The sequence below is a fragment of the Pseudorasbora parva genome, chromosome 13 (genome assembly GCF_024679245.1).
Source record: "Pseudorasbora parva isolate DD20220531a chromosome 13, ASM2467924v1, whole genome shotgun sequence".
NCBI lineage: Eukaryota > Metazoa > Chordata > Actinopteri > Cypriniformes > Gobionidae > Pseudorasbora > Pseudorasbora parva.
This window is the reverse complement of record NC_090184.1, coordinates 19,225,245-19,250,065: the sequence shown is the minus strand read 5'-3', so window position 1 is coordinate 19,250,065 and position 24,821 is coordinate 19,225,245. Positions and strand designations below refer to the sequence as shown.

The following is a 24,821-nucleotide window of genomic DNA, read 5'->3' as shown; positions in this document are numbered from 1 at the left end:
ACCTCGGTTGCCCCCTCGCGGGAGGGACCGCCCTGAGAAGTCCTGCCGAGGCTAGGACTTCTTTGCGGCAGCCTTTCGCGCCTGAAGGACGTTCCTCAGATCGCCCTTCGGAGCGGAAGGCTGCTGTTGAGCGCGCCGCCTCTGTTGCCAAGCTCCCGGAGGAGGGGCTCTAGAGGCGACGCTCTCTTTTTGCATCTGACGATGCGAGGAGGAGCTGGTCGGCGGCTGAGGCTGCCCGCTAGGGCCAGCCTTCCCGGGCTTAGAGCGGCGAGGGAGGTACTGCTGGAAGGCCGCTGACTGTCTCTTCGCCTCCTGGTGTCTGGAGACGACGGAGTTAACCGCGTCCCCAAACAGACCAGAAGGCGAGATCGGGGAGTCCAGGAGGAAGGATCTGTCCTTCTCCTTTATCCCCGACAGATTCAGCCAGAGATGTCTCTCCGTTGTCACCATAGCTGCCATGGAGCGGCCGATGGCACGGGCCGTCTCCTTGGTAACACGGAGAGACAAATCCGCGACCTTCCTGAGTTCCAGTACGTCCTCCGGAGAGGGACCCTCGCCCTCATCCAGCTCTTTTAGAAGGTCAGCCTGGTAGGCCTGCAAGATCGACAGAGTGTGCAGCGCACTACCAGCCCGCCCAGCCGCCATATAAGCCTTGCCCACCAGCCCTGAGGTGTCCCGACAGGGTTTGGTGGGCAGCACCGGGGTTTTAAGGGACGATGCCGATTCGGGCGAAAGATAGCTCGCGAGAGCATCCTCCACCCGCGGCATCGCCCCATAGCCCGCCTCGCGTGCCCCCAGAACGTTGGAATAGTCCAACAGTGGGGGATTAGAGACACGCGAGGAATAGGGCTTCCTCCACGATCTACACACCTCGGTGTGCAGATCGGGGAAAAAAGGCAAACCCCGGCGCGGTGTTTGGACCCGGTGTGCGAGGAACCGGTCATCCAGCCTACTGGGTGGCCGAACTTCCTGTTCCTCCTGTGGCCACTCAATGTTGAGTTTAGCCACAGCCCGGGTCAACACCTCGACCAATTCCTCCTGGGCGGGCGGATGAGGCGATGGAAAAACCTCATCCCCCGCCCCGATGCCCGCGCCCTCCGGCTCCTCAGAACCGGAGAGAACGAGCATCGGACCCTCCGCCCCGGGGGAAGAAGCCGCAAAGCGGGCTTCCACACGGGGAGGAAGATCATCGGAACTGTCCGAGGAGGATTGGGAAAGTGCCGCAGCAGTCCCAAAGCCCTCGGACAGATCCCGCTGTGAGCCCCATGATCTGCGACGCCGCGACGCCTCAGCGACCGCGGGTCCAGAACCCTGGGGCTCACGAGGCTGGCCGGTCTCATCGAACACGGCCAGCCTAGAGCGGAGCAGCCTGAGTGTCAGCCGCTCACAGTGCTCACAGGCGGCTCCCTCGAGAGCCGCCCGAGCGTGCTGCACACCCAGACACTGCACACATAACAGGTGTGTATCCGATCCCGAGATGAAGCGGGGACACGGATGCACACACTGTCTAAATCCGCTCTTTCCTTCCATACTTTTACTATAAAGTTTTCACTCACACACACACTCGCAACTGGACAGACAACAGTAAATAGACAGACCAAACAGAGAGCGCTATGCTGAAGAGCAATAACTGCCGCCATTATGCGCCGGCTCCCCTTTTATACTTCCGGGTACGCCGTCACAATGACGTCATCACGCACGACCAATCGGATTGGACTAGTGTTTATTCAGGCTTCAGATTCGCTGATGCTTAGGGAGCATCCCCAAAGCGTTTCGACGCAGTGGGAAGTTCCCTCGATAAGGGAACGCCGAGTTGCAGGAGGTGTAACAACACTCCCCGTCTCCCAGTGGTTTGATTCTATACAGAGCTCGATAGTCCCGAACAGCGGGCGGAAGAGGTGTGCTTAACATTTAACCTTTTTGTGGGGCAATGTGAAAATGGCGTTATGAAAAGAAACAAAGTCGCGTGCTACGGGCAAATAAAGTTTTGAAAGGTAAGTTAGTTCTTCATAAGGGAAATTACCACAGTCCGCGTTAAAACGGATAGACTGCGGTCGATATGTAGGCGAGACCTGCACGCAAGAACAGGAACAACAAAGTAAAAAATACGACCAAAGAAACAACATCCAAATGTTTACTTCCTTTGTATTTTTAGGTTCGGTTCCTTAATCGTATATCGGCTATGTAACTCCAAACTGATAAAACTACACAAAAACGCAGTTATTAGATGTATCGTGTTATGTGATTACCAAAACGAACAGCGGTCAAAGCTTAACGTTAGATTAACGTTACTTCTTTAATCGCGCCTCTTGCATTGTTTGTGAACAGTGCGATTCATAACGAGTGTTGCAGACCTGTTGTAATGAACTTTAAACCCAAGTTGAATTATTTAATGTACACTTAAGGTAGTTTTAGGCTGCAGTCTGTTGCAGTTTGAAGGAACCTAAATGTCCATTTGCGCCTCTGTAATTTTAGCTAACCGACAATTATAAATACTTATATTTTTGTTATGTAACGTCGGTCTTTCATATTCATAAACAATGACTTGTCATGTCTAGGGCTGGGAATCGATTCCAAAAATTTCGGAATCGACCAGCCCTAGTCATGTCATCGATTACCATCTGTTGCTAACGCTAGCGTGCGCGTAGTAACAGTTAAATTACCAAATGGACGAACGGATTATCTGGTAACGAACGGTTACCAGATTAGTTCGCTCCAGTTTATTTAAAAATTTAAAGTGAATATCAGCCTTGTAACTAGTTAGTGGAAATTCGGAAATACTGTGAAACATAAATAAAATTGTTCTCGAACAAGAAAAAAAAAAAATTCTTATGGTGGGATTTTGATTTTGCCAATCTGGAATTGATTGGATCGTTGCTACTGATGATGTGATGTCATGTGATTGACAACTTTTCCCGCCCTCGTTACAGTAAACACGTCATCAGATAAGAAGTGTTGCAAGAGGGAGAAGACATTATTTTGGATTAAAGATTATTAAGAAAGAGTATCTGTCGCAGTTTGACTTTTGGAATGCAAACTGTCCTTTTGTATGCATTTATCTAAAAAACGATTATCTGGGGAAAATAAAATATTTTTGACATATTTGCCGTATGTGACGTCATGTGTATCTTTAATAAAATCATGAATAATGACAGTAGGCTTGTCAGGTTGTTCGACATCGGATAATAATCACAACAAGTATTTTATTTTAAATCAATGATATGCACAGATAAATAAAATCATTTTCAGCAATATTCCATTAAAACAAGTATTGTAAAGTTTGATTGCATGGTGACTTTAACATGAAAATAAGGAGCAGCATGGGCAACACCAGCAGTGAGAGAAGCGGAGCGGAGAAGACAAACAGACGAGAGACCCGTGGTGGTAAAGATGGAGCTCGACCCAAAATCCTGATGGACAGCGTGGAGGACGGAGACATCTTCCAAGCAGATGATGCCAAGGTGGTGTGTTTACAGTGAAACATTGATTGTAACAACATGTTCCTTAACCGTTTTTTTGTTGTTGTTGTTTTTCTGCTGAGATATCGCCGCTCTACCTCTATTTGCTGTAGACACCGCATGAATCTTTCTCTCTGTCTTTCTAGGAGTTTCTAGCCTGGCAACAAGATCAGGATTCAGATACTAAAGCCCTGCCAGAGGAAAGGCCCACTGTGTTCCGCTGGAGCGGTCCAGGGAAAGAGATCTACATGTCTGGCTCCTTCAACAACTGGGCCAACAAAATCCCCTTGACTAAGAGGTGAGTGTCGACAGACCATTAGATCATTAGCATGACATGGGAGACTGTGTTAAAACAAGAAACACAGCAGGAGCCAGGAGGTATCTACATCAGCCTAAAAATCATAGAGCTGAGCGTTCTACAATGTCCTCTAAACCAGCTGGACCTCAGTAGTAGATCTGTTCAGAGATTTGCAGACAGCGGGGGGTGGGGGGTTGAAAGCTAAATGCAATTATTAAAATACATTTAAAGGAATATTCCATGTTCAATACAAGTTAAATGGATAGTTCACCTAAAAATGAAAATTACTCCATTATTTACTCGCCCTCAACCCATCCTAGGTATATGTGACATTCTTCTTTCAGACTAATATTAAAGGGTTAGTTCACCCAAAAATAAAACTGATGTCATTAATGACTCACCCTAATGTCTTTCCACACCCGTAAGATATTTTATATTTAGTCCGAGAGCGTATCCAAGTGTATGCACACTATACTGTCATCGAAAATACATTTTGGTCCAAAAATCACAAAAACGACGACTTTATTCAGCATAATCTTCTCTTCCGCGTTTGTTTTCAATCCTCAAATAAAGATTCAAACGGTTATGAAATCAGCGTATCGATTCATGATTTGGATCGCGTGTCAAAGGCTCTGTCCCAAGTGGCACTCTAAACCCTCACGATCTTCCTCTGAGTCCGCACTTCCACGACGAAATGCCGCTTTGACTCCTGGGTAGAGGTCCTCTGCGTAGCTCGCAAACTTGCAGGCTCAGCTGAAGTGCGCATCGAGGGCGCATAGCAGCCGCAAAAAGGAGGAAACGTGAGCAAATTTTTTTAAGAAACCGGAAGGAGTATCTTGGACACAGAAATACTCCATCAAACGTCCATTTTTGTTCATGTTATGTCCATGTTTAGGAGTCTTTAACCGTGTAAAAACCTCAGTATGCATGAAACAGCATTTCACCCAACCTTTAAATTGTGTTCTGAAGATGAACGGAGGTCTTACGGGTGTGGAACAACATTAGGGTGAGTCATTGATGATATGCATTTTTGGGTGAACTAACCCTTTAAAAAAAGTCCTGGCTCTTTTAAGCTTTAGAATGGCAGCCCAAAATCTGAAGCCCAAAAAAGTACATCCATCCATTACAAAAGTAATCCACACGCCAAAAGATGGTTTGCGCTAATGCATGCTGTTAGTAAATCTGGCCCTTAGTGCTTGACACTTGCTGTTCTTTTACATGTTCAACACTAGGGGTCAGTGTGTGTTTAAAAGCAACTTAAAAGTAAACACAGGAAACATCCTTCTAATTGTTTTGCCATATTGTTTTTTCCTCCTTCTCTTTTAACAGTCATAATAATTTTGTGGCAATAATTGACCTGCCTGAAGGAGAACACCAGTATAAGTTCTATGTGGATGGACACTGGATATTAGACCCTAAAGAGGTGGGAGAGCATCTCTTAAAGTTTTCAGTTTTCAGCCATCTGATAATCCTCATTTACCACTACAGCCTTGTTCAGACTGTCCGTCCAAATCCGATTCTTGTGCATATCTGATTGAAATACCCCGGTCAGATTTAGCAAGTGTGAATTAATGCGATTTTTAAAAATTAGTTTCAAGCAACATTTATGTGGTTTGAAATCCTATTTAAATCTTATTTCTGGAAATCCGTTTCAGTCCGACTGCTCTAATTGGATTCCGCATGATTCTCACAGCACGCCAAGCGTAAATGGCAGATATTGTTATAGGAAACATGCTGAAAGTCATAAAATGACAATAAAGGAAACTTGTTTTGAGACCGACGGAGACGACAGCACCGAATAAAGCCACGCATCCCAGCCCCCTATGGTTCTAATAATGCAGTGCGGCAGCTACACATTATTATATTGTAAAAAAAAAAAGCCCTATTTACATCTGGTATTACGATACGTTTTGGTCAATCAGATCACATATAGACGACTTGAAGGGGGAGACATACACATTTACACCTGTTTTTTTAATCCTGGTGGGTGAATAAACAGACTTTCATTTCTATTGCTTCTGTTACACTTATGCGCAAACTAATCACAGACTGGCTTATTCATCTGACGCGATATTGGCGGGTTTAACACAATGACAGAGAGAGAAGCGATAGGTCATTGCCCGTTGATCACGCCTCTTGTGGTTTAATTGTTTGAAGGACGATCTAATTGCATACAGAGTCATTTGAATTATGCTCGTTTATCACCCCTCTTGTGCAGTACCAAGGGAGGCAAGCTTAAAACATTTTAGACCCTGTTTACACCTGTATCAGTGGGTGCGTTTACATGCACACCAGTAAGCTGAAAACAAAAAAAAATCAGCTTACTGAAATAATCAGTTTTCCCCGTTTACATGCAAACCAGTAAACTGACAATGCAAGTAAACCGCGTTTACATGACTTTATTAATAAACCGGGTTATTTCCTTGTAGTGGCGTCAAAAATAATAATTGGATCTAAATTTTTCAAATGTTACGTCAGTTGTGATGTTAAATAAAGCATGTCAGCGGGAGATTTACGCCTCATATTATCCCTCATGCAGTTCCAGATGCAGCGTTTTGACTGAACCTCTTCTACTTTTGCTAGATGAGAAAACTTCTTTAAAATTTTCTGGGTCTTAAAAAATATCTGCGTTTGTGATTATATGTCCTTATTTCATGCAAAACGCTAGCTCGTTCTGTCTGGATGCATTTAAATCTGCTCTAAGTTTGCGTTTTTGTCACCTATCACACATGCGCACTTCAATAAGCCGACAGAAAGCAGGTTCATTTGTTTACATGCAGCATGAAATCAGGGTAAGAGGCAAAAAACTACCTGTCCCGACCGGTTTATTTTTACGCACCCATTGTTGTCCACTTGTGATCCGATCGACCAAAACACATTTTAATACCAGAGGCCTGTTGCAAAAAGCTAGTTGAACAAACTCAGAGTTTCAGAGTAGGTTTAGAGTTGACAAATCCAGATAAATCCAACCTGGTTTAGATCAAGTTCAACCGTTTCTCAAAGCTTGGTATAAACTTTCTCTGTCAACTCGGGTTTAATCCAGAGTTAGCAATTAAATCTGAAGCGCGTACACCTGAAAGTGTGACACGTGCGGCAAACAGCCAATCACAGTGTCCGTTTGATTCACTTCTCTTCTGAAGATTGAGAGATCGTTTTGAAAATTATCATGAAATTAAATGCGTTTACAAAGTAGGAATAAACACTGCTGCTGTAGCGACAGTTTGAGAAGCAGCATAAAGGATATCTGAATATCAATGCATGACGTGAATCAAAGAAATATGCCTAATAATTATAGGTTCACAAAGAGCTCAAATGAATACACGTTGTTTAAAAGAATTATGACATGTATTATATTTACTTTTCGGCTACTTGTCAATCAATATAATATTTATATGAACATTTTATATTAATTCAAAGTGATTATAATTCATATAATATAAATATAATAAATAATTAGCACCAAAAGATTTTAGAGAATTTAAAGAATTAGCACCACAATTTTATTTCTAAAGTTTTTACATTATAAACTGCTTTCATTTGGAACGAGAGATACAGGGGGTGTGGCTTTATTGTGTCTTTACTTGTAGCTGATTGGTCCAGTTTGGGTTTGCGATCTCAAACCCAGCAGAGCAGGTTAGCCGTGTAGTGTAAGTTACTATGGTGATAAACACAGCTAAAAACCAATCCATCTTCTTGAGTCCGAAAAACCAGAGTTTGCTCAAACTAATCTGGAATTTACCTGGGTAACAACTGAAACCAACTTTGTGCAACAGGCCACAGGTGTAAACAGGGCCAATAACATCTGTGTTGCAAAAGCCTCCAAGTTCCGGATGTTGTTTTTTTTGTGTATACCTACCGGACGCAATGTTATTCTGACTGAAACCATTGCATATATTCCAGAAAACTAATCTGAACAGTTGCAATACATAATGTGGACATTCAATTTAGATCAGATTTCAATCGGATACACAAATAATCCAAATAACCGGATTTGGATTGACAGTGTGAATGAGGCCAACATGTTTTGAGATCTGTTCTTTTGTTGAGTTTAAGTATGAACATTTTTTTCCTAGCCTGTTGTGACCAATAAGTCAGGTGTGGTGAATAATGTAATTAAAGTGAGGAAAACAGACTTTGAGGTTTTCGACGCACTGAAGACAGACTCTGAGAAATGTGCCGACATGTCAGGTAACTCAATCAATATTAAGCTCTTCACTGTTACACAATTCAAATATACCACAGGTTCTGATCTTAAACTTCTTCTGTCAGACTTATCCAGCTCCCCACCCGGCCCGTACCATCAGGATACCTACTCGACCAAATCAGATGACCGACTGCGCTCTCCACCCATACTCCCTCCACACCTGCTGCAGGTGCTCCTCAACAAAGACACTGGAATCTCTGTAAGTACTGCTCTGCCACGTCCTAGACGCAAATCTTATGACAGCAGCTGATTTACCCAATTGTCTGGCTAGAATAATTTTTCCATCTTGTTCTCACCATTTTCATCCCACTTTATGCCCATCTCGCACATTTCTCGTTTGTGAACCGGCCCTGCATCCACCAAAGTGTTTTTTTCATGCGGCTGGCGTGTTTTTCCAATTGTTTTTAATCGGAGCACTGCGCTTTGACAACACCAGGAGGCGCTGAGCATCTATTTCACCCTGAGCGTTTCGACATTTTTTACTGGTGGCAGAGAGTTGAAGAATGTTTAACTTTGGGTAAAACCAAGCGGCAACCTCCCACGGTCTCTCTTGAAGCCAATACGGATGTAATTTAAACTGCAATTCCTCGACAGGCTCCAGAAGGGAGCAGGATCTCATTGAGCCCCATGTTAAAATTCCCAACTGTACAGCAGAAAAAAACATGTTCACAGCCTGGTGCAAATTGTGGTTTTGGTCTATACGGCTAATTTTACATTATATAAACCCCTAAAGTTCTGCATAATTAAAGGTGTGGTTACTTTGAGTGGCAGGTTGATAGTCATTTATCAGCCGTCTATAGTTATTGTCACAAGCTCCGCCCACATCCCGCCTCTTTGCCCATTTTCTGTTCGGAGGCTTGACTCGGGCTTGACTCGTGATGGCAACGGCCAGCTCGTCTCTACTTTACGCTTCACAATGGCTTATCGGAATCCTATGGGTGACGTCACGGACGCTACATCCATATTTTTTTACAGTCTATGGGTAAAACGCTCACATCATTGTCACTTTTTACCTAGCCATCCAATTACAGTGGAGGAGGGGTGGGACAAATTCAACTCAGGCCAACTGCCACATTCTGCTTGTACAACAAGCATAATAACGGAACAAAACTCATTTAAAACACGAGCCAGAGCAAATACTTTACATTGTATTGACATTTTATGTAGAAACAATACAGAAACAAACTACCTGTGACATGAAATACTAGTAACACTTCCACGAATATTCCATATCAAATCAAGCAAAGCGCCTCAACACTAAAAACTCTCTCAAACGCCCACAGCCAGGCGTTTTCAGCAGAGCGCCTAGTGTTTTCGGCGTTTCGGCAATAAATCAGAAATGAAATATAAATATTAGAAATTTTGCCTTTGCAACTAACTAAAGTAAAATAAGTTTGTTGAACTACTAAAATTGCTCATATCAACAAATCTAAATAAAATAATAAAGCTGTGCAGAAATATTTATAAGAAACAAAAAATATTAAAAATGACAAAAGCACATTATAAAAGGACTAAAACTTAAACTACAATTAAAATAAAAACAAAAAATATATGCAATTCATAAATATTGTATATATTTGTTGGGTAACACGTTCCAATAGGGTCTGATTAGTTAATGTTAATGCAGTAACAATAGATAAACAATAGATTTACAGTATTTTCTTAATCTTTGTTAACGTTAGTTAATAAATATAAAACTTTGTTAGCTCAGGTCCATAACATAAATTAATATAAATAAATACAATATTTTATTTCAATAATGCATTAGTAAATGTGGAAAGGGCATTTAGACTAAATGCATTTAGTCACTTAACATTGACTAAAATGAATAAATACTTTTTTAGAATTATTTTCATTGTTAGGTCATGTTGACTTATGTAGTTAACTACATAATCAAATAAACCTTTTTGTAAAGCGTTAATTAAAGCATTAAGATAAAGCATTACTACTTTTTGCAATTTAATATATATATATATATATATATATAATGACATTAAATTATTACTATTACTTAAACACAGGATATTAAAGCATTTTCATTCGGTTTTCTAAAGCACACAAAAGCAGATGGATGGAAACCCAGCAAGTGACTTGAGAGGAGGTCGAATTTTTGTAAATACTGTTAAAGCAGTTCCTTTTTTGTGGTAGCCGTGGCCTAATGGTTAGAGAGCCGGACTGTTAACCCGAAGGTTCAATTCTCAATATGAAATGACTGAGGTGCCCTTAAAAAAGGCACCTAAAACCCAAACGCTGCCCACTGCTCCGGGTTTGTGTGTCTACGGTTTGCAGTGTGTGTCACTGCTCCTAATGTGTGTGCACTAACTTGGATGGGTTGTATGCAAAGGACAAATTCCGAGTATGGGCCTTCACATGTCACTCTTAAAGAGATAAGAAAAGATAAAGCCCCTCTGAATGGAAACTGCTGAGTGTGGTCAGTTTTAGAAAGCAGTGACTTTCCCTAATATGTTCATATGTCTGCTTTGAACAGTGTGACCCAACCCTGCTGCCTGAACCAAACCATGTGATGCTCAACCACCTGTACGCCCTTTCCATCAAGGTTCAGTAACAGACTACACACACTTTAAGAAGATACTCATAGAAGGAAATTATCTAATAATGTCCACACCCTCAGTGATAGTTCACCCAGAATGACACACTCAATGATAAAAGCACAATAAAAACATCATTACTTTGATAGATATGACTTGTGTATTACATGGGGGTGAATAAATGAGTAAATAAGCTTTCATTTGAAAATTCTATCGTTTACTCTGCTTATGTTGTTCCAAACCTGTATACGTTTCTTTCATTTGTTGAACACAAAAGAAGATATTTCGAAGAATGTTGGTAACCTGACAGTTGACAGTAGCCACTGACTTTCAAAAATTAGAAAAAAAAAATTAAAAAAGGAAGTCAATGGCTACCGTCAACTGTCAGGTTACCAACATTCTTCAAAATATATTCTTTTGTGTTCAACAAAAGAAAGACACTTATACAGGTTTGGAACAACATAAAGGTGAGTAAATGCTGACAGAATTGAGATTTTTGTAGCAGAATTGAATTCTATCTGCATCATTGGAAAAGGTTATTTTCATGTTTATCACCGTAAAGCTTGGAAACAAAATGCATTGTATAAAGTGCTATTTAAATAAAGGTGACTTGAGTTGACTTGACGTGTAAATCTGTTTTCTTTCCTCACACAGGATGGTGTGATGGTCCTTAGTGCGACACATCGCTACAAAAAGAAGTATGTGACCACATTGCTGTACAAGCCTATCTGATCACAATCCAACTGTGGGACCAACACTATTCTCTCTGCCATATACTGTATAATTTTGCCCATCAAAGAAAGGGACCATACCTATCAAACATCACAGAATATGCGGTGTCTGTGTGAGTTTATATTTGTGTTTCTGAATGTCAGCTTCTGATTCATAAACTAGTATCTACAGTGTTTCTGTTTGCACACACAGTGTGATATGCTTGGCAAATCGAAAGATGTTTCTTGTCAGGCTTGCAGATATGTATAATTGTTTTGTGTGTGGCTTTTCAGTTTTTGATCATTCTGAGGACATCTGTGATGTCTTCTTTCTTTGAGATCTTGATTCCAGGGATGTCATTTAATATAAACTTGCACATCATCTTGCTTAATAAATATCTGCAAAACAAATGAACCGTTGATGAATGGACCATTGTGTAAATACAATCATTTGTGTATCATTTAATTACATGGAACAATCACACACTGAACTTTAAAAGTGTTGGATCAGCTTTGTTTTTTGATATATGTTTTTTATATTTTAATTTTGCTGCAGCTTTAATAGGACAATATGAGAATTGCATATAGTCTATAAGGGTGTGATGCATTATGCACATGTTTATCTTTCTGTCACATTTTGCTTGGAGGTAATTGAAGGTTTCTCCTGCAGATTAAATCATTTTTATTAAAAAAAAGTCTATATTTTCAAAATCCCGACACAAGTTTAATGGCAACAGTTTTAGCCAGTGTTAAAACATGATTAGGGTTGGCTGAGAGTGTTATGAGTGTCATGTGATGTAACCAGGCGACAATGTTGAAAGTCCTGCTGAACCGAATCAAATACGTGGTGTTTTTGTAGTGGTTTGCAGGAAAGCACTGATATGCAACTTATACAGCAGCCTGATTATTCAACTATTTAAGAGTGCAGAAAAAATATATATAATCATAATTTGTATATAATCGCAAATTTGTATGTATTAAATTTAATTTTACAGTAAAAAAAAAACTAATTTCATTAACAATGTTAATATACAAGCCTACTGAAATACTAAAATCTGTAACTTTATAACACTCTGACATCCAAAAAAAAACAGGTGGTAATGAAAAATCGACATGATGAATCAAAGTTCATCACAAGTAGATTTTTGAAAATATGAAATAAACGCTTTTCTCTAAAAATCATTGGCCATAATTATTTTCACCCTTTTATAAAGGGGACTGGGACAGACATGGCATTTTTGTGTTGATTTTGATGTTTGTTTTGAATCATTGTTCTGGTGGAAGATCCAACATAGACCCATTGTAATATTTCTAGCAGAGGCCATTGGGTTTTGATGTTTTATCTGTTGGTATTTGCTAGAATCCATGATATCATATATATGAAGATGTCCAATAAAAAATAGGCCCAAAATTAAAGATCCAGTAGTGTATTTAACCGTAGGCATTGAAAACGTTTTATCCCTATTTGAGTTTAATCCTTTTTTTCAGTAATTTTTTCTTAAAATCCTCCCAAACATGTGGTCATGTAGGGGTTGTTTCATTTGATTAGATTTTTTTTCTGACCCCAAAACTCAACTAATATTTGCAATTCTCCAGCTGTTACCTTTGAGAGTCTTTGGCCACTCAAACTCTCCTTCGTGGCATGCATAAAGACAATATGGACACACATCCTCTTCCAGGCAGACTCATTACATCTTTAGTTGACTGAAACTTCTTAATTATTGCCCTGATGGTCGAAATGTATATTTTTAAATGTTTCAGGTATTTTCTTACAGACACTTTCTATTTTGTGAAGCTCAACAATCTTTTGCTGCAAGTCAGAACTATCATAATGTGACCCCCCCCCCCCCCCCCCCCCCCCCTCTTTTACACTAATCAAAGGTTAGATTTTTTTATAATGTTTTGCATGTTATAATGCACATTTATTTTTACACCCATCTTTGACCATATTTACCAGGGGTGCCAATAATTCTGATCACAACAGTAGAAGATGAACAAGGTCTCATGCACAAATACAAAGCACCATCATGATAACTCACATAACACTAAAATAATGCAATAAACATTCATGTAAAATATAGGATGTAATATTAATATTAATCCCTATGTAAATAACTGATAACAAAAATCTAAGAAAAACTATCAAATTTGAATTATGGTTCTATGTTTAAGTGTAAACTGCTTTTTATATCAAAAGTTAAACGCATGGAGAGAGAAAGAAAAACACCACCTGTTACTGAAAGGACCCCAAATCTGCTGATAAATTTAGCAGCAACACTGTAGAATCTTTCTTCCTTTGAGATATGACGTTCAGTCAAAGTCATTTTTCTCAGTCATAACAGTATGTGACAGATTTAATGAAGAATGCAAAGTATGTTCTGCAGTTGACAGACTGGTTGATTGTACTAACAAACTGCTTGCATGTAAAAGAATATAAAAAAGTCAACAAAAGGAAGGCTGTTAATAAGAGAAGAGAGTGATTTGGTGCAAGTCTCTTGACATAGAGCTTTAACTTGCTAGTAAAACTGTACTACGTTGGAAAACCACAGCGGTTATTTCTTAACTGATTTAGAGGAAGCCCTTGGATAATTTTATTAGGGTAAGATGAAATAATCATTGTTTTATATTGACTTTAACATTACAGTGACAAGCAAAGGGTATAGCGTGCATTGTATGAGTATAACAGCCAAAAATAAATGTTTTTTTGCATCTGCTGTTATTAAAAGTCAGGCACTCTGATCATAAAATAATTAGCCAACATTTCGGTCATTTGTAAAGATTAAAATTGTAGAAAATGATGGTATTATGTAAATGAAAGGGAATTTTAACTTTTCCAGAATTTATACCACCTTGTTTTCAATGTGGCTACATTTAAATTACTGGTATAGATACGTACTCTACACTCTTAAATATGAGGTTCCTTTTTAGTATTTTGATGGTTCAATGAAGAACCTTTAACATCCATGGAATCTTTCTTTTTGACAAAATATTGCGTTTTGGAACCAAACTCTTATCTCTATATATATATATATATATATATATATATATATATATATATATATATATATATATATATATATATATATATATATATATAAGAGATAAGAGTTTGGTTCCAAAACGCAATATTTTGTCAAAAAGAAAGATTTTATATATATATATATATATATATATATATATATATATATATATATATATATATATATATATATATATATATATATATATATATATATATATATATATATATATATATATATATATATATAAATTTGCAGCTGTAATTTATGGAAGCCCATTTCTGCCACATAAGGGAAAAAAAGTCAGCTTTCATTATATATTTTCACACATATATATATTACTCTGGGTATGGGCCAAAAGTCAGATCTAGGAGCCTTCCCCTCGGACACACGAAATATGCATACATTTTATATCTCATTATTTGCGGACCATGTACACCCTTTTAAGGAAACGCTATTCCCTGGTGGCTGTGACCGCTTTCAGCAGGATAATACGCCCTGCCACATAGCAAAAATGGTTAAAAAGTGAACAGAGTAGCAGTATTTATTTGTTTAAATATTAAACAAATGAAGTGTATTTTCATTGTGAGTAGATGCCTCAAGGGAAAGGTGTGTTTTAGTTTACATGTGAAGCCATATCACACCCAAGCAGCCTTTATTTTCCTGCATGCCTTCATCAACATTTCATTCATTCAGAAGACACCTATACAGAAGGGTGAAATGTGTGAAATAAAAACAACATAGAGCACAGAAGTGCCATTTGACACAGAAGGTTGTAAGAGATGTGAAGTTTAGAAAATGTTTCATAATTGCAGGACAGCTTCTGAAATGAACATTTGGGCTGGTATATTTTAGGTTTCATGTAACTTTTTTTTAACTTTCTGCTAACAGCATCTCAGAGAGATATACAATAATATAGTATATACACTATAATTAACACTACTGCAAACTATTCAATATCTTTTAACAGAATGACAGAATCTGAACATATATGAAATTACTTTGCTTCTGTCTCACAGAGGTATGCATGTCCATCTCGCACTTCTGATCCTTACTGTCACTCTACCACCATGTAAGTATTGTTCATGATTTTATTGGCTCTGACAGTATAGTAAACATTGACATATATCATCTAGATACATCACAGCTTTTCCTTATTTTATCTGAAGTGATTATAAACCAAAAAGGTAATGTTTTTGAAAGAATCATCAGATGATCATCAAGGCTGCATGTATTCAAAATAAAGTGAAAACAGTACATTTGTGAAATATTATAATTAATTAATTAAAATAGCTGCTTTTTTATTATTATTTGCTTAATAAAAAGGGAAAAGTTAAACAAAATAAAAAAATTGTTTTGTTCTTTTTTATTGTCACTTTTGATTATTGCATCCTTGCTGAATCTAAATATTAAAACTAAAGATAAATTGTAATGGTAGTGTAAATAAATAAAAAAATGCAACAAATTCTAACATGCTAAAAATCATTATGCCTACCAGGTGATTTGTGTATTTTCACAAATTGATCCAAAACAGAAACAATGTAATTGAGATACATATTTAAAATTATCTGCTGTTGAATTTTGATTAAAAATCTGAATCTAAAGTAATATAAAGTTTGATTGCAAAAATACTATTTGACTATTATTAGGTAGAATTGTGCTCAGCATTATGCATAATTATGGTTAAAGTGGTAGTTCATGATTTCATTCATTACTCACCCTCATTTCGTTGGACACCCGTAACACCTTCGTTCATCTTCGGAACACAAATGAAGATATTTTTGTTGAAAGCTGACGGCTGAGAAAGGCTTCAGAAAGGCCTCCTTTGCATTTAGTACATTCCCACTGACCCTCTCTCAAGACCCATAAAAGGCACTAAAGACTTTGTTACAAAGTCCATCTCACTACAGTGGCTGCACAATAATTTTACAATGCAACGGAAATAGTTATTGTGCACACAAAAAGCAAAATAACAACTTTATCCACTAAGTTATTGACGTGAACTCGACGCATGCACGAGAATAGGAAGCAGCTCCACCGTTCGAATACATGACCCGGAAGAGGAGGAGTGCCGCTATCGCGAGTGGCTTTGTAACAATGTCTTGTGAGTGGGTCAGTGGAAATGTACTGAATGCCAATGGAGGCTTTTTTGAAGCCTTTCTCAGCCATCAGCTTTTAACAAAAATATCTTCATTTTTGTTCCGACGATGAACGAAGGTAGCCTAGAAATCTAGACGCACCCTAGCGGCAGCAAATTTAATCTGCCTGCAAGTGTCGTCTAGGAACTCTCAATACCCTTCTGAGCTGTATTCCCCTAACTCTTGCCGGACCAATCACATCGCGTATAGAGTCGGTGGGCGGGGCCATAATGACGACGGCCGAGTTGCGTTTGCGTGCTTCTAGTAAACACAGAAACTGGCTAACGGCGGCGGTCTTTCGAATCAGCTTTGACCGCGACTGGAAGAACAAAGAACGGCACTGAAGTCATTCTTAAAAAGGGAAGATGTGTTCGGGGTTTTGCCGACCGGATACGGCGAATGTTTAATCTATCAACAAGCTCTGTTTCACCTTCGTTGCTCTGGTTGGTGGTAGCGCTATCCTATAGCATGCAGAGGGAGTTTGAAAGACAACCGTTTATCCCGCCCCTCGGATTGAGCCCTGTCTATGGTGAGTTTCCAGACCAAACATCTTGATGTGGGTCTGGCTTGTCAGGCTAGAACGAAGGTGTTACGGGTGTCCAACGACATGAGGGTGAGTAATTAATTAAATCATTTTAATTTTTGGGTGAACTAACCCTTTATGTTTGTGTGTTATGTAAAGGCTGTCCCTCTATTCATAGATAAGAGTGTGTTTCCCTAAACTGTGGCCTTATCATAATTTAGCACTTGACTCTCTAACAGTAATATTTTCTCTGAAGCGCATCTGTACAATATGAAAAACTTGCTGCAATTTAAGAACATGATCGAGTGCATAATACCGAACAGTTCGGCACTGAACTTTGCAGACTATGGCTGCTATTGTGGTTTTGGTGGTCAAGGGTCGCCAGTTGACCAGCTCGACCGGTGAGTTGATTTTATTGTTGGAATGTGCTACATTGTTTTAATTGTGTTAATTAATAATTATTTTTGTTATAAGAATGTTTCCTCTCTTATGACCTGGTAGGTGTTGTTTTACCCATGATAACTGCTATGCCAAAGCCGAGACTCTTGAGTCCTGCACGTCATTGTTTGACAGTCCCTACACAAACATATATGACTACCAGTGCGATAAGAACACCAGAACGATCACATGTCTGGGTGAGTGAAAATTAATCTCAGGATTTCATCCCATATCAGTGACTCCTAAAAGGCCAAAAGAGGCATCCATTTTCAAAATTGCTTGTTTTTTGTAGGGTTGTAAGCAACATGTATCATTATAATTTAATTGGCTCTAGGCACTGAGAATAGTTCATTGTCAGCTCCAGCCCCTGAGTCCGCTCCATTGTCGGCTCCAGCCCCTGAGTCCGCTCCATTGTCGGCTCCAGCCCCTGAGTCCGCTCCATTGTCGGCTCCAGCCCCTGAGTCCGCTCCATTGTCGGCTCCAGCCCCTGACTCCGCTCCATTGTCAGCTCCAGCCCCTGAGTCTGCTCCATTGTCGGCTCCAACCCCTGACTCCGCTCCATTGATGGCTCCAGCCCCTGAGTCCGCTCCATTGTCGGCTCCAGCCCCTGAGTCCACTCCATTGTCGGCTCCAGCCCTTGAGTCTGCTCCATTGTCGGCTCCAGCCTCTGAGTCCCCTCAATTCTCAGCTCCAGCCCCTGAGTCAGCTCAGTTCTCAACTCCAGCCCCTGAGTCAGCTCAATTCTCAGCTCCAGCCCCTAAGTCCGCTCAATTCTCAGCTCCAGCCCCTGAGTCCGCTCAATTCTCAGCTCCAGACCCTGAGTCCACTCAGTTCTCTGGCCCATGAGTCCACTACATTGTTGGCTCCAACCCCTGAGTCCACTCTATTGTCAGCTCCAGCACCCGAGTCCGCTCCATTGTCGGCTCCAGCCCCTGAGTCCGCACCATCGTCGGCTCCAGCCCCTGAGTCTACTCAGTTCAGTGTCCACTCCGGCACCATGTTCTAGCTCCAGAGTCCGCTCCGGTTTACAAGCTCCCACCAAAAACATTTTGGGGAGAAAGGATATATGTCCTTTGTCTCTGTGGCCACATATAGTGTAGTTCAGTGCTGTAAATAAAGCTCACAATTATCTGCATTTCTCTGTCTGAAGGCCCTTTCACACTGGACGCGATTTTGACATGCAAATAATTTGTGCAATGGTTGTATTTTTTGATCAGCTCTGTTGTCTTCCACCGAACGCGAATGTGCTGCGGCAAAAAAACAAGATTTATTTTTTCCGTTTCGATGTCGATTTTTTTTTTAACTCTAGTGGCGACAGAAACGGCTTCAACCAATCACATACAAGGAAACAAAGGTGATGAAATGTCCAGTTGATGTCACGAGCTATTCACTCTACATTAACCTTTGCCAGGTAAGGCATTTCTCATGAGATTACAGCTGTAGGTCTAGTTAAACCTGTACACCTTCAGCTGTGTTTACCCACTGTATGCTACAGACAGCAATAACCTTTTATAAATCGTTGATTTTTTTTCTAAACCTTGTGTCCGCGATTATGGAAAGTGAATGTGTTGCCATCAGTATGTCTGTGGCACTTAAATGTTTACATTGTGACTCAACTGGAAACATCTGCTCCGGATCGATTGGTTCCCTGAAGTGCGCGGTTAGTCTTGTCAGATGCGCTGCTAACGTTACCAACCTCTGGAGGAGCTCCTCAAATTGTCCCAGAGACTTTAGAAAGTAGGTGCAGAACCGGCCACGATAAAATTTTAGCTCCTGTACAAGATTAGCATACTCCCCTTCAGACTCTCTTTTCTTTCACGACTGGGTGCACCTAAAACCTTTTCTGTCTTTTAAATAAAATGAAAAGCTCGTCTTCACTGAATGATGAAGTGTCCATGTTTTCTCAGCTATCACCGTGAACGTTTCGGAATGTCCCTGAAACGTCGCAAATTCGTGTCGCGGCTGATGTGAATGGTTTTGACGCAAAATATTTGCATACGAAATATTCGCTTATTCGCTACGATTTGTCGTTGCGCGTCCGGTGTGAAAGGACCTTGGGTCTACATTCTGTAACACCAAGGATGTTGAAAATATGGAAGACTTATTTTCAGCATTGTATTATAAGAGTTCCCTAAAAAGTAAATAATATATTGCAGTAAATATATTAACTTAAAATGTAATACTGAATAACAAATAAGTTAATCATAATCATAATCAAATCATAATCAAATACTTTAATTGTGCTTTAGTAGATTAGTCAACATATCAAAATAAGTGTCCTTCTTGAAACAACAAAATTTTACAACAATGATTTAAAATGTCCTTTAAGGTAAAACTTTTTATTTCAAGAAAAGTTGAATTTAGTTCACATTCAAAGGTGCACTATAAAGTGTATTTAAGCATATATGAAACATTCATGGAAGTGCACTCTCTTAAGTGACTTTTGATTCATTATTGTATTATCAGCAAGTAGTTTTGTTTAAATATACAAACCCGACACTGTACAAATTGTGAATAAAAACAGAATGCAATGAAAAAGAAATGCCATGTATTGCACTATACACATGTACAATGAGACTGAGAGCAACTCCTTTCCAATACCAGCAAGAAACATAACAACATAGAATTAAATAGTTGTGCAAAGGGAGAGATAATTAATTATCAATATTATTAAAAATATCACTGTTAAATATTGCACAGTAAGTCCGAGAGTTACGGAGTTAGACTGTGAAATCAGTCCATATGTGAGTTTAATGTGATTATGGCTTGTGGAAAAAAAACTGTTCTTAAATCTGTTGGTCCTTGTTCTAATGCACCTGTAGCGCCTCCTTGAGGGCAACAGGTTAAACAGATCAAAGCCAGGGTGAGAGCTGTCCTTGATAATGTTTTTCGCTCTGCTAAGGCAGCGGGAGGTATAAATATCCATCAAGGAGGGGAGAGGGCAGCTGATGATCTTCTGCGCTGCCTTTACTACTCTCTGAAGCCTCTCCCTGACTGCCTCAGTGCAGCTGACGTACCATACTGTGATACAGTACGTCAGTAGACTCTCAATAGACGAGCGTTAGAAGGTCAGCAGCAGATTGGAATCCAGGTTGCACTTCCTGAGAACCCACAGAAAGTCCAGCCACTGTTGAGCCTTCTAAATAGCCGCTGTGGTGTTGTCTGTCCAGAAGATGTCAGCAGAGATAAGGACGCCAAGAAACCAGAAGGTGAGGGCATTCTCTACACACTCACCGCTGATGTAAAGTGGGTCTAGGTTGGTGCTGCTCTTCCTGAAGTTGACAATGATCTCTTTAGTTTTATTGGTATTCAGAGCCAGGTTATTCTCTGAACACCAGACTGACAAGTTCAGAACCTCCCCTCTGTAAGCTGCCTTGCCTCGCTTTGAGATAAGTCCGACCACTGTGGTGTCATCAACTTGACAATCAAGTTGTTGTTATGGGCTGGACTACAGTCATGGGTGTAGAGACTCTACAGGAGAGGGCTCATCACACAGCTTTGTGTCCCCAGTGCTCAATGTGCAAGTGGAGAAGAGGTGGGGACCAAGTCTTACCATCTGGAACCGGTTGTGAGAAAGGGCTTTATCCAGACACATGTAAGAGGGGGGAGGCAGAGAATGAAAAGTTTATTTATGAGAATGTCCGGGATGATTGTTTTAAAAGCTGAGCTGTAATCCACAAAGAGCATCTGGACGTAGCTCTGCTGCTGCTCTAGGTGGCTCAACGCAGAGTGGAGAGCTATGGCGATGGCATCCTCTGTGGATCTGTTCGCACAATATGCAAACTGATGGGGGTCGAAGTCTAAGGGGAAATAACCTTTGATATGATGAAGAACTAGTCTCTCAAAGCACTTCATGCCTACCGGAGTGAGGGCAACAGGATGATAATCATTCAGGCTGGTAATGGGAGACTTCTTCGGCATTGGGATGATTATGGATGTTTTTAAACAGGACAGGATGACTGCCTAAGCCAGGGAGCGGTTGAGATTCTGGTGAAGAGGAGGGTGAGCTGGTGGGCACATGTTCTGAAAACCTTACCAGGAACTCCATCTAGGCCAGAAGCCTTCCTTGGGTTCACTGCTAGGAATACTTGTCTGACATCATGCTCCCTCACAGAGAGTTGAGTGGTGCCGAGACCAGGCAGTGATAGGGGCAGGGCTGGATTAGTGCAAGAACCAGATGGAGGTGAATGCGAATGCAGGGTTGGAGCAGATGAGTGCTGCTGTTTTAATGTTTCAAAGCGAGCAAAGAAGTAGTTTAACTCCTCTAACAGCGGCGCACTCAGATCTCCTATTGTTCCATCACAGTCTCTATAGTTTGTGATGTCTTGTATGTCCTGCCACACCTCCTGTATATTATTCCTGGACAGGTGGGACTCTATGCTCCTCTTGTGGTCCCCCTTGGCTTTCTTAATTCCACTTTTCAGGTCGGCTCGAGCAGTCCTGTACAGACCTGATGGCAGAGTCGCAGGCTTTGAGGAGTCACTGTCACATTTCCAATACAGAACCTGATATAGTCCAGTACTGTTCCTGCAAATGTGTCCAACTCCTGATGTTCAAATAAGTCCCAATCCATCTGGCTGAAGCAATCCTGTAGTTTGGAAAGTGGATTTCAGGCCAGGTTGTAACAGTCTTAATGGTAGGTCTGGCTCTGCGTCTAAGGGGAGTGTTGTCTGGGAAGAGTAGGAGAGAGAGATGGTCTAAATGCGCTAGATTGAGGAGAGGTATGGCTCTGTTCACGTGCTTAATGTTCTCACCTCTAGTAGGACACTTGACATGTTGGTAGAATTTCGGGAGTACAGACTCCAAGTTGGCCTTATTAAAGTCTCCTGCAATTTTATGAAAACCATCGGGTTGGACCTGCTGTTGTTCGTTTATCATGTTCAGTAGGAGAGCGGTGTGTTTACACTGGCATTGGGTGGAATATACAATCAATACTGTTAGCTCTCTGGGTAAAAAAAAGCAGATATCTTACATACATATACTCGAGATCAGGGGAACAGTGTTTATCTATAATTGTCCCATTATTACACCAGTTCTTATGCACGCACATACAGAGACTCGTACCTCTACTCTTACCAGAGTCCTCAGTCCTGTCCCATCGAAGCAGTGTGACCTGCTAGCTGCACACTAGCATCGGGTATCCCCATGTGAAACCATGTTTCAGTGATAATCAAAACACAGCAATTATGGTCATAGCGATTTCAAGCAAGTTGTAATTCCAAGTCATCCGTTTTATGCACCAGAGATCTGGCATTGGAGAGATACAGGCTCGGTAGAGGTGGCTTGTGTGGTTGTTTTCTTAGCCTTAGCATAACACCAGACATGCAGCCCTGTTTCTGCTTCCTCTCCCTCCTCCGTCTCTGGCGCCTCCTAACCCCGACAACAATCCACGGGGAGCTTGGCGGTGTTGCTATGTCACCTGGGATGCTGTGCGTGGAATTAAAAATACTCAAAATAGATATCTGATTCTTGTCACCAATGTCCAAGAGGTTCTGATGGGTGTAACGAATGTTATAAGAACTGATAGTGCACAAACAAGAAAGACAAAATGACAAGAAAGACAAAAAGAAGAACTGAAAAGAAGAGCCGTGTGCCGCTTCTTTTTATCTGTCTGCAAATGTCTGGGGACTGAGAAGACAATTTGCTTAAGTTTAGGAATAGGAATGTTGTCCCATTTATGTCTAACACGGGCTTCTAGATGCTCAATTGTTTTAGGTCTTCTTTGTCGCATCTTCCTCTTTATGATGCACCAAATGTTTTCTATGGGTGAAAGAGCTGGACTGCAGGCTGGTAATTTCAGTATCCGGATACTTCTTCTACGCAGCCATGATGTTGAAATTGATGAAGTACATGATCTGGCATTGTCATGTTGGAAAATGCAAGGTCTTCCCTGAAAGAGACGATGTCTGGATGGGAGAATATGTTGTTCTAGAACTTGGATATTCCTTTCAGCATTGATGGTGCCTTTCCAGATGTGTAAGCTGCCCATGCCACACGCACTCATGCAACCCCATACCATCAGAGATGCAGACTTCTGAACTGAGCGCTGATAACAACCTGGGTTGTCCTTGTTCTCTTTAGTCCGGATGACATGGCATCGCAGTTTTCCAAAAAGAACTTCAAATTTTGATTCATCTGACCACAGAACAGTTTTCCACTTTGCCACAGTCCATTTTAAATGAGCCTTGTCCCAGAGAAAACACCTGAGCTTCTGGATAATGTTTAGATTTGGCTTGTTTTTTGACCTATAGAGTTTTAGCCAGCAACGGTTAAGGGCACGGTGGATTGTGTTCACCGACAATGTTTTCTGAAACTATCCCTGAGCCCATGTCGTGATTTCCATTACAGTAGCGTTCCCGTAAGTGATGCAGTGGTGTCTAAGGGCCCCAAGATCACATTCATCCAGTATGGTTTTACAGCTTTGACCCTTAAGCACAGAGATTGTTCCAGATTCTCTGAATCTTTGGATGACATTATGCACTTTAGATGCTAATAACTTCAAACTCTTTGCAAATTTTCTCCAACAAACTCCTTTCTGATATTGCTCCACTATTTTTCACAGCAGCATTGGGGGAATTGGTGATCCTCCGCCATCTGGCAGAGACACTGCCACTCTGAGATCGTGTTGCCAATTGACCTAATAAGTTGGTCCTCCAGCTGTTCCTTATATGTACATTTAAATTTTCCGACCTCTTATTGCTACCTGTCCCAACTTTTCTGGAATGTGTAGCTCTCATGAAATCCAAAATGAGCCAATATTTGGTATGACATTTCAAAGTGTCTCACTTTCAACATTTGATATGTTATCTACATTCTATTTTGAATAAAATATAAGTTTACAAGATTTGTAAATTATTGCATTCCTTTTATTCACAATTTGTACAGTGTCCCAACTTTTTTGGAATCAGGTTTGTACTTTTAAGGTTTGATGTACACTACAAGTGCACATTCGATACAATTGAGCACACTTCTTTACCCCTTTCTCTCTTTTAGGCAGTAATAATGACTGTAATATGTTCATCTGCAAGTGTGACAAGGCTGCAGCGGAGTGTTTCGCTCAATCCCCATATAACGCCTCCAACAATCATCTGCCCTCAAGTGTTTGCAGTTCATCATCCAGAGAGATCAGCAGCTTTATCACCACCCTTGTTGCATTCATAGTGACTCTCACAATCCTTTACGGCAACAAAATAAGCTGCAGTCAGTAAAATGTGCATGCATAAAACAATGCAACATTAACAACATTATTGTTATTTGGTCAAAAAAAACCTTTTGTGCGCTGACAGCTGTTTTGTATGTACTTAAGAGTTTCGCAACGTTTCCAGCCTTTATGAAATTGTCATACTTTTTAGAGAAAACTGATTTCTTGTACCAGCTGTGCAAATTTCCAACACATGCTCATATTCCCAAAGAACAACCACACACACACACACACACACACACACACACACACACACACACACACACACACACACACACACAA

General features: G+C 40.4%; 2 protein-coding genes across 3 annotated transcripts; both read left to right on the top strand.

Annotated features, from left to right (window-relative positions):
• Positions 1-1,836: 1,836 nt before the first annotated feature.
• prkab1b (protein kinase, AMP-activated, beta 1 non-catalytic subunit, b) lies at positions 1,837-11,634 on the top strand. Of its 2 annotated transcripts, none has more exons than XM_067413379.1 (8): positions 1,837-1,994; positions 3,314-3,461; positions 3,605-3,756; positions 5,086-5,179; positions 7,830-7,944; positions 8,026-8,159; positions 10,449-10,517; positions 11,164-11,634. In XM_067413379.1, the coding sequence occupies exons 2-8, from the start codon at positions 3,321-3,323 to the stop codon at positions 11,239-11,241; spliced, it is 783 nt and encodes a 260-aa protein (XP_067269480.1). In that variant the 5' UTR covers positions 1,837-1,994; positions 3,314-3,320; the 3' UTR covers positions 11,242-11,634. The 2 variants fall into 2 exon arrangements, with proteins under 2 accessions (XP_067269480.1, XP_067269479.1); XM_067413378.1 differs by having other exon boundaries at positions 3,314-3,464.
• A 2,063-nt stretch (positions 11,635-13,697) lies between these two features.
• On the top strand, positions 13,698-24,744 carry LOC137038133 (phospholipase A2-like). Its single transcript, XM_067412577.1, has 5 exons — positions 13,698-13,818; positions 15,259-15,311; positions 17,157-17,301; positions 17,402-17,535; positions 24,332-24,744. The coding sequence occupies exons 2-5, from the start codon at positions 15,263-15,265 to the stop codon at positions 24,544-24,546; spliced, it is 543 nt and encodes a 180-aa protein (XP_067268678.1). The 5' UTR covers positions 13,698-13,818; positions 15,259-15,262; the 3' UTR covers positions 24,547-24,744.
• Positions 24,745-24,821: the final 77 nt, after the last annotated feature.

Excerpts from the sequence above, each read along its gene's own strand:
- prkab1b (XM_067413378.1), top strand. The coding sequence starts at position 3,321 with ATGGGCAACACCAGCAGTGAGAGAAGCGGAGCGGAGAAGACAAACAGA. Across the intron at positions 7,945-8,025 it reads GAAATGTGCCGACATGTCAG|ACTTATCCAGCTCCCCACCC; the intron begins GTAACTCAATCA and ends TTCTTCTGTCAG. Across the intron at positions 10,518-11,163 it reads TGTACGCCCTTTCCATCAAG|GATGGTGTGATGGTCCTTAG; the intron begins GTTCAGTAACAG and ends TTCCTCACACAG.
- LOC137038133 (XM_067412577.1), top strand. The coding sequence starts at position 15,263 with ATGCATGTCCATCTCGCACTTCTGATCCTTACTGTCACTCTACCACCA. Across the intron at positions 15,312-17,156 it reads TACTGTCACTCTACCACCAT|CGCATCTGTACAATATGAAA; the intron begins GTAAGTATTGTT and ends TTTTCTCTGAAG. Across the intron at positions 17,536-24,331 it reads CAGAACGATCACATGTCTGG|GCAGTAATAATGACTGTAAT; the intron begins GTGAGTGAAAAT and ends TCTCTCTTTTAG.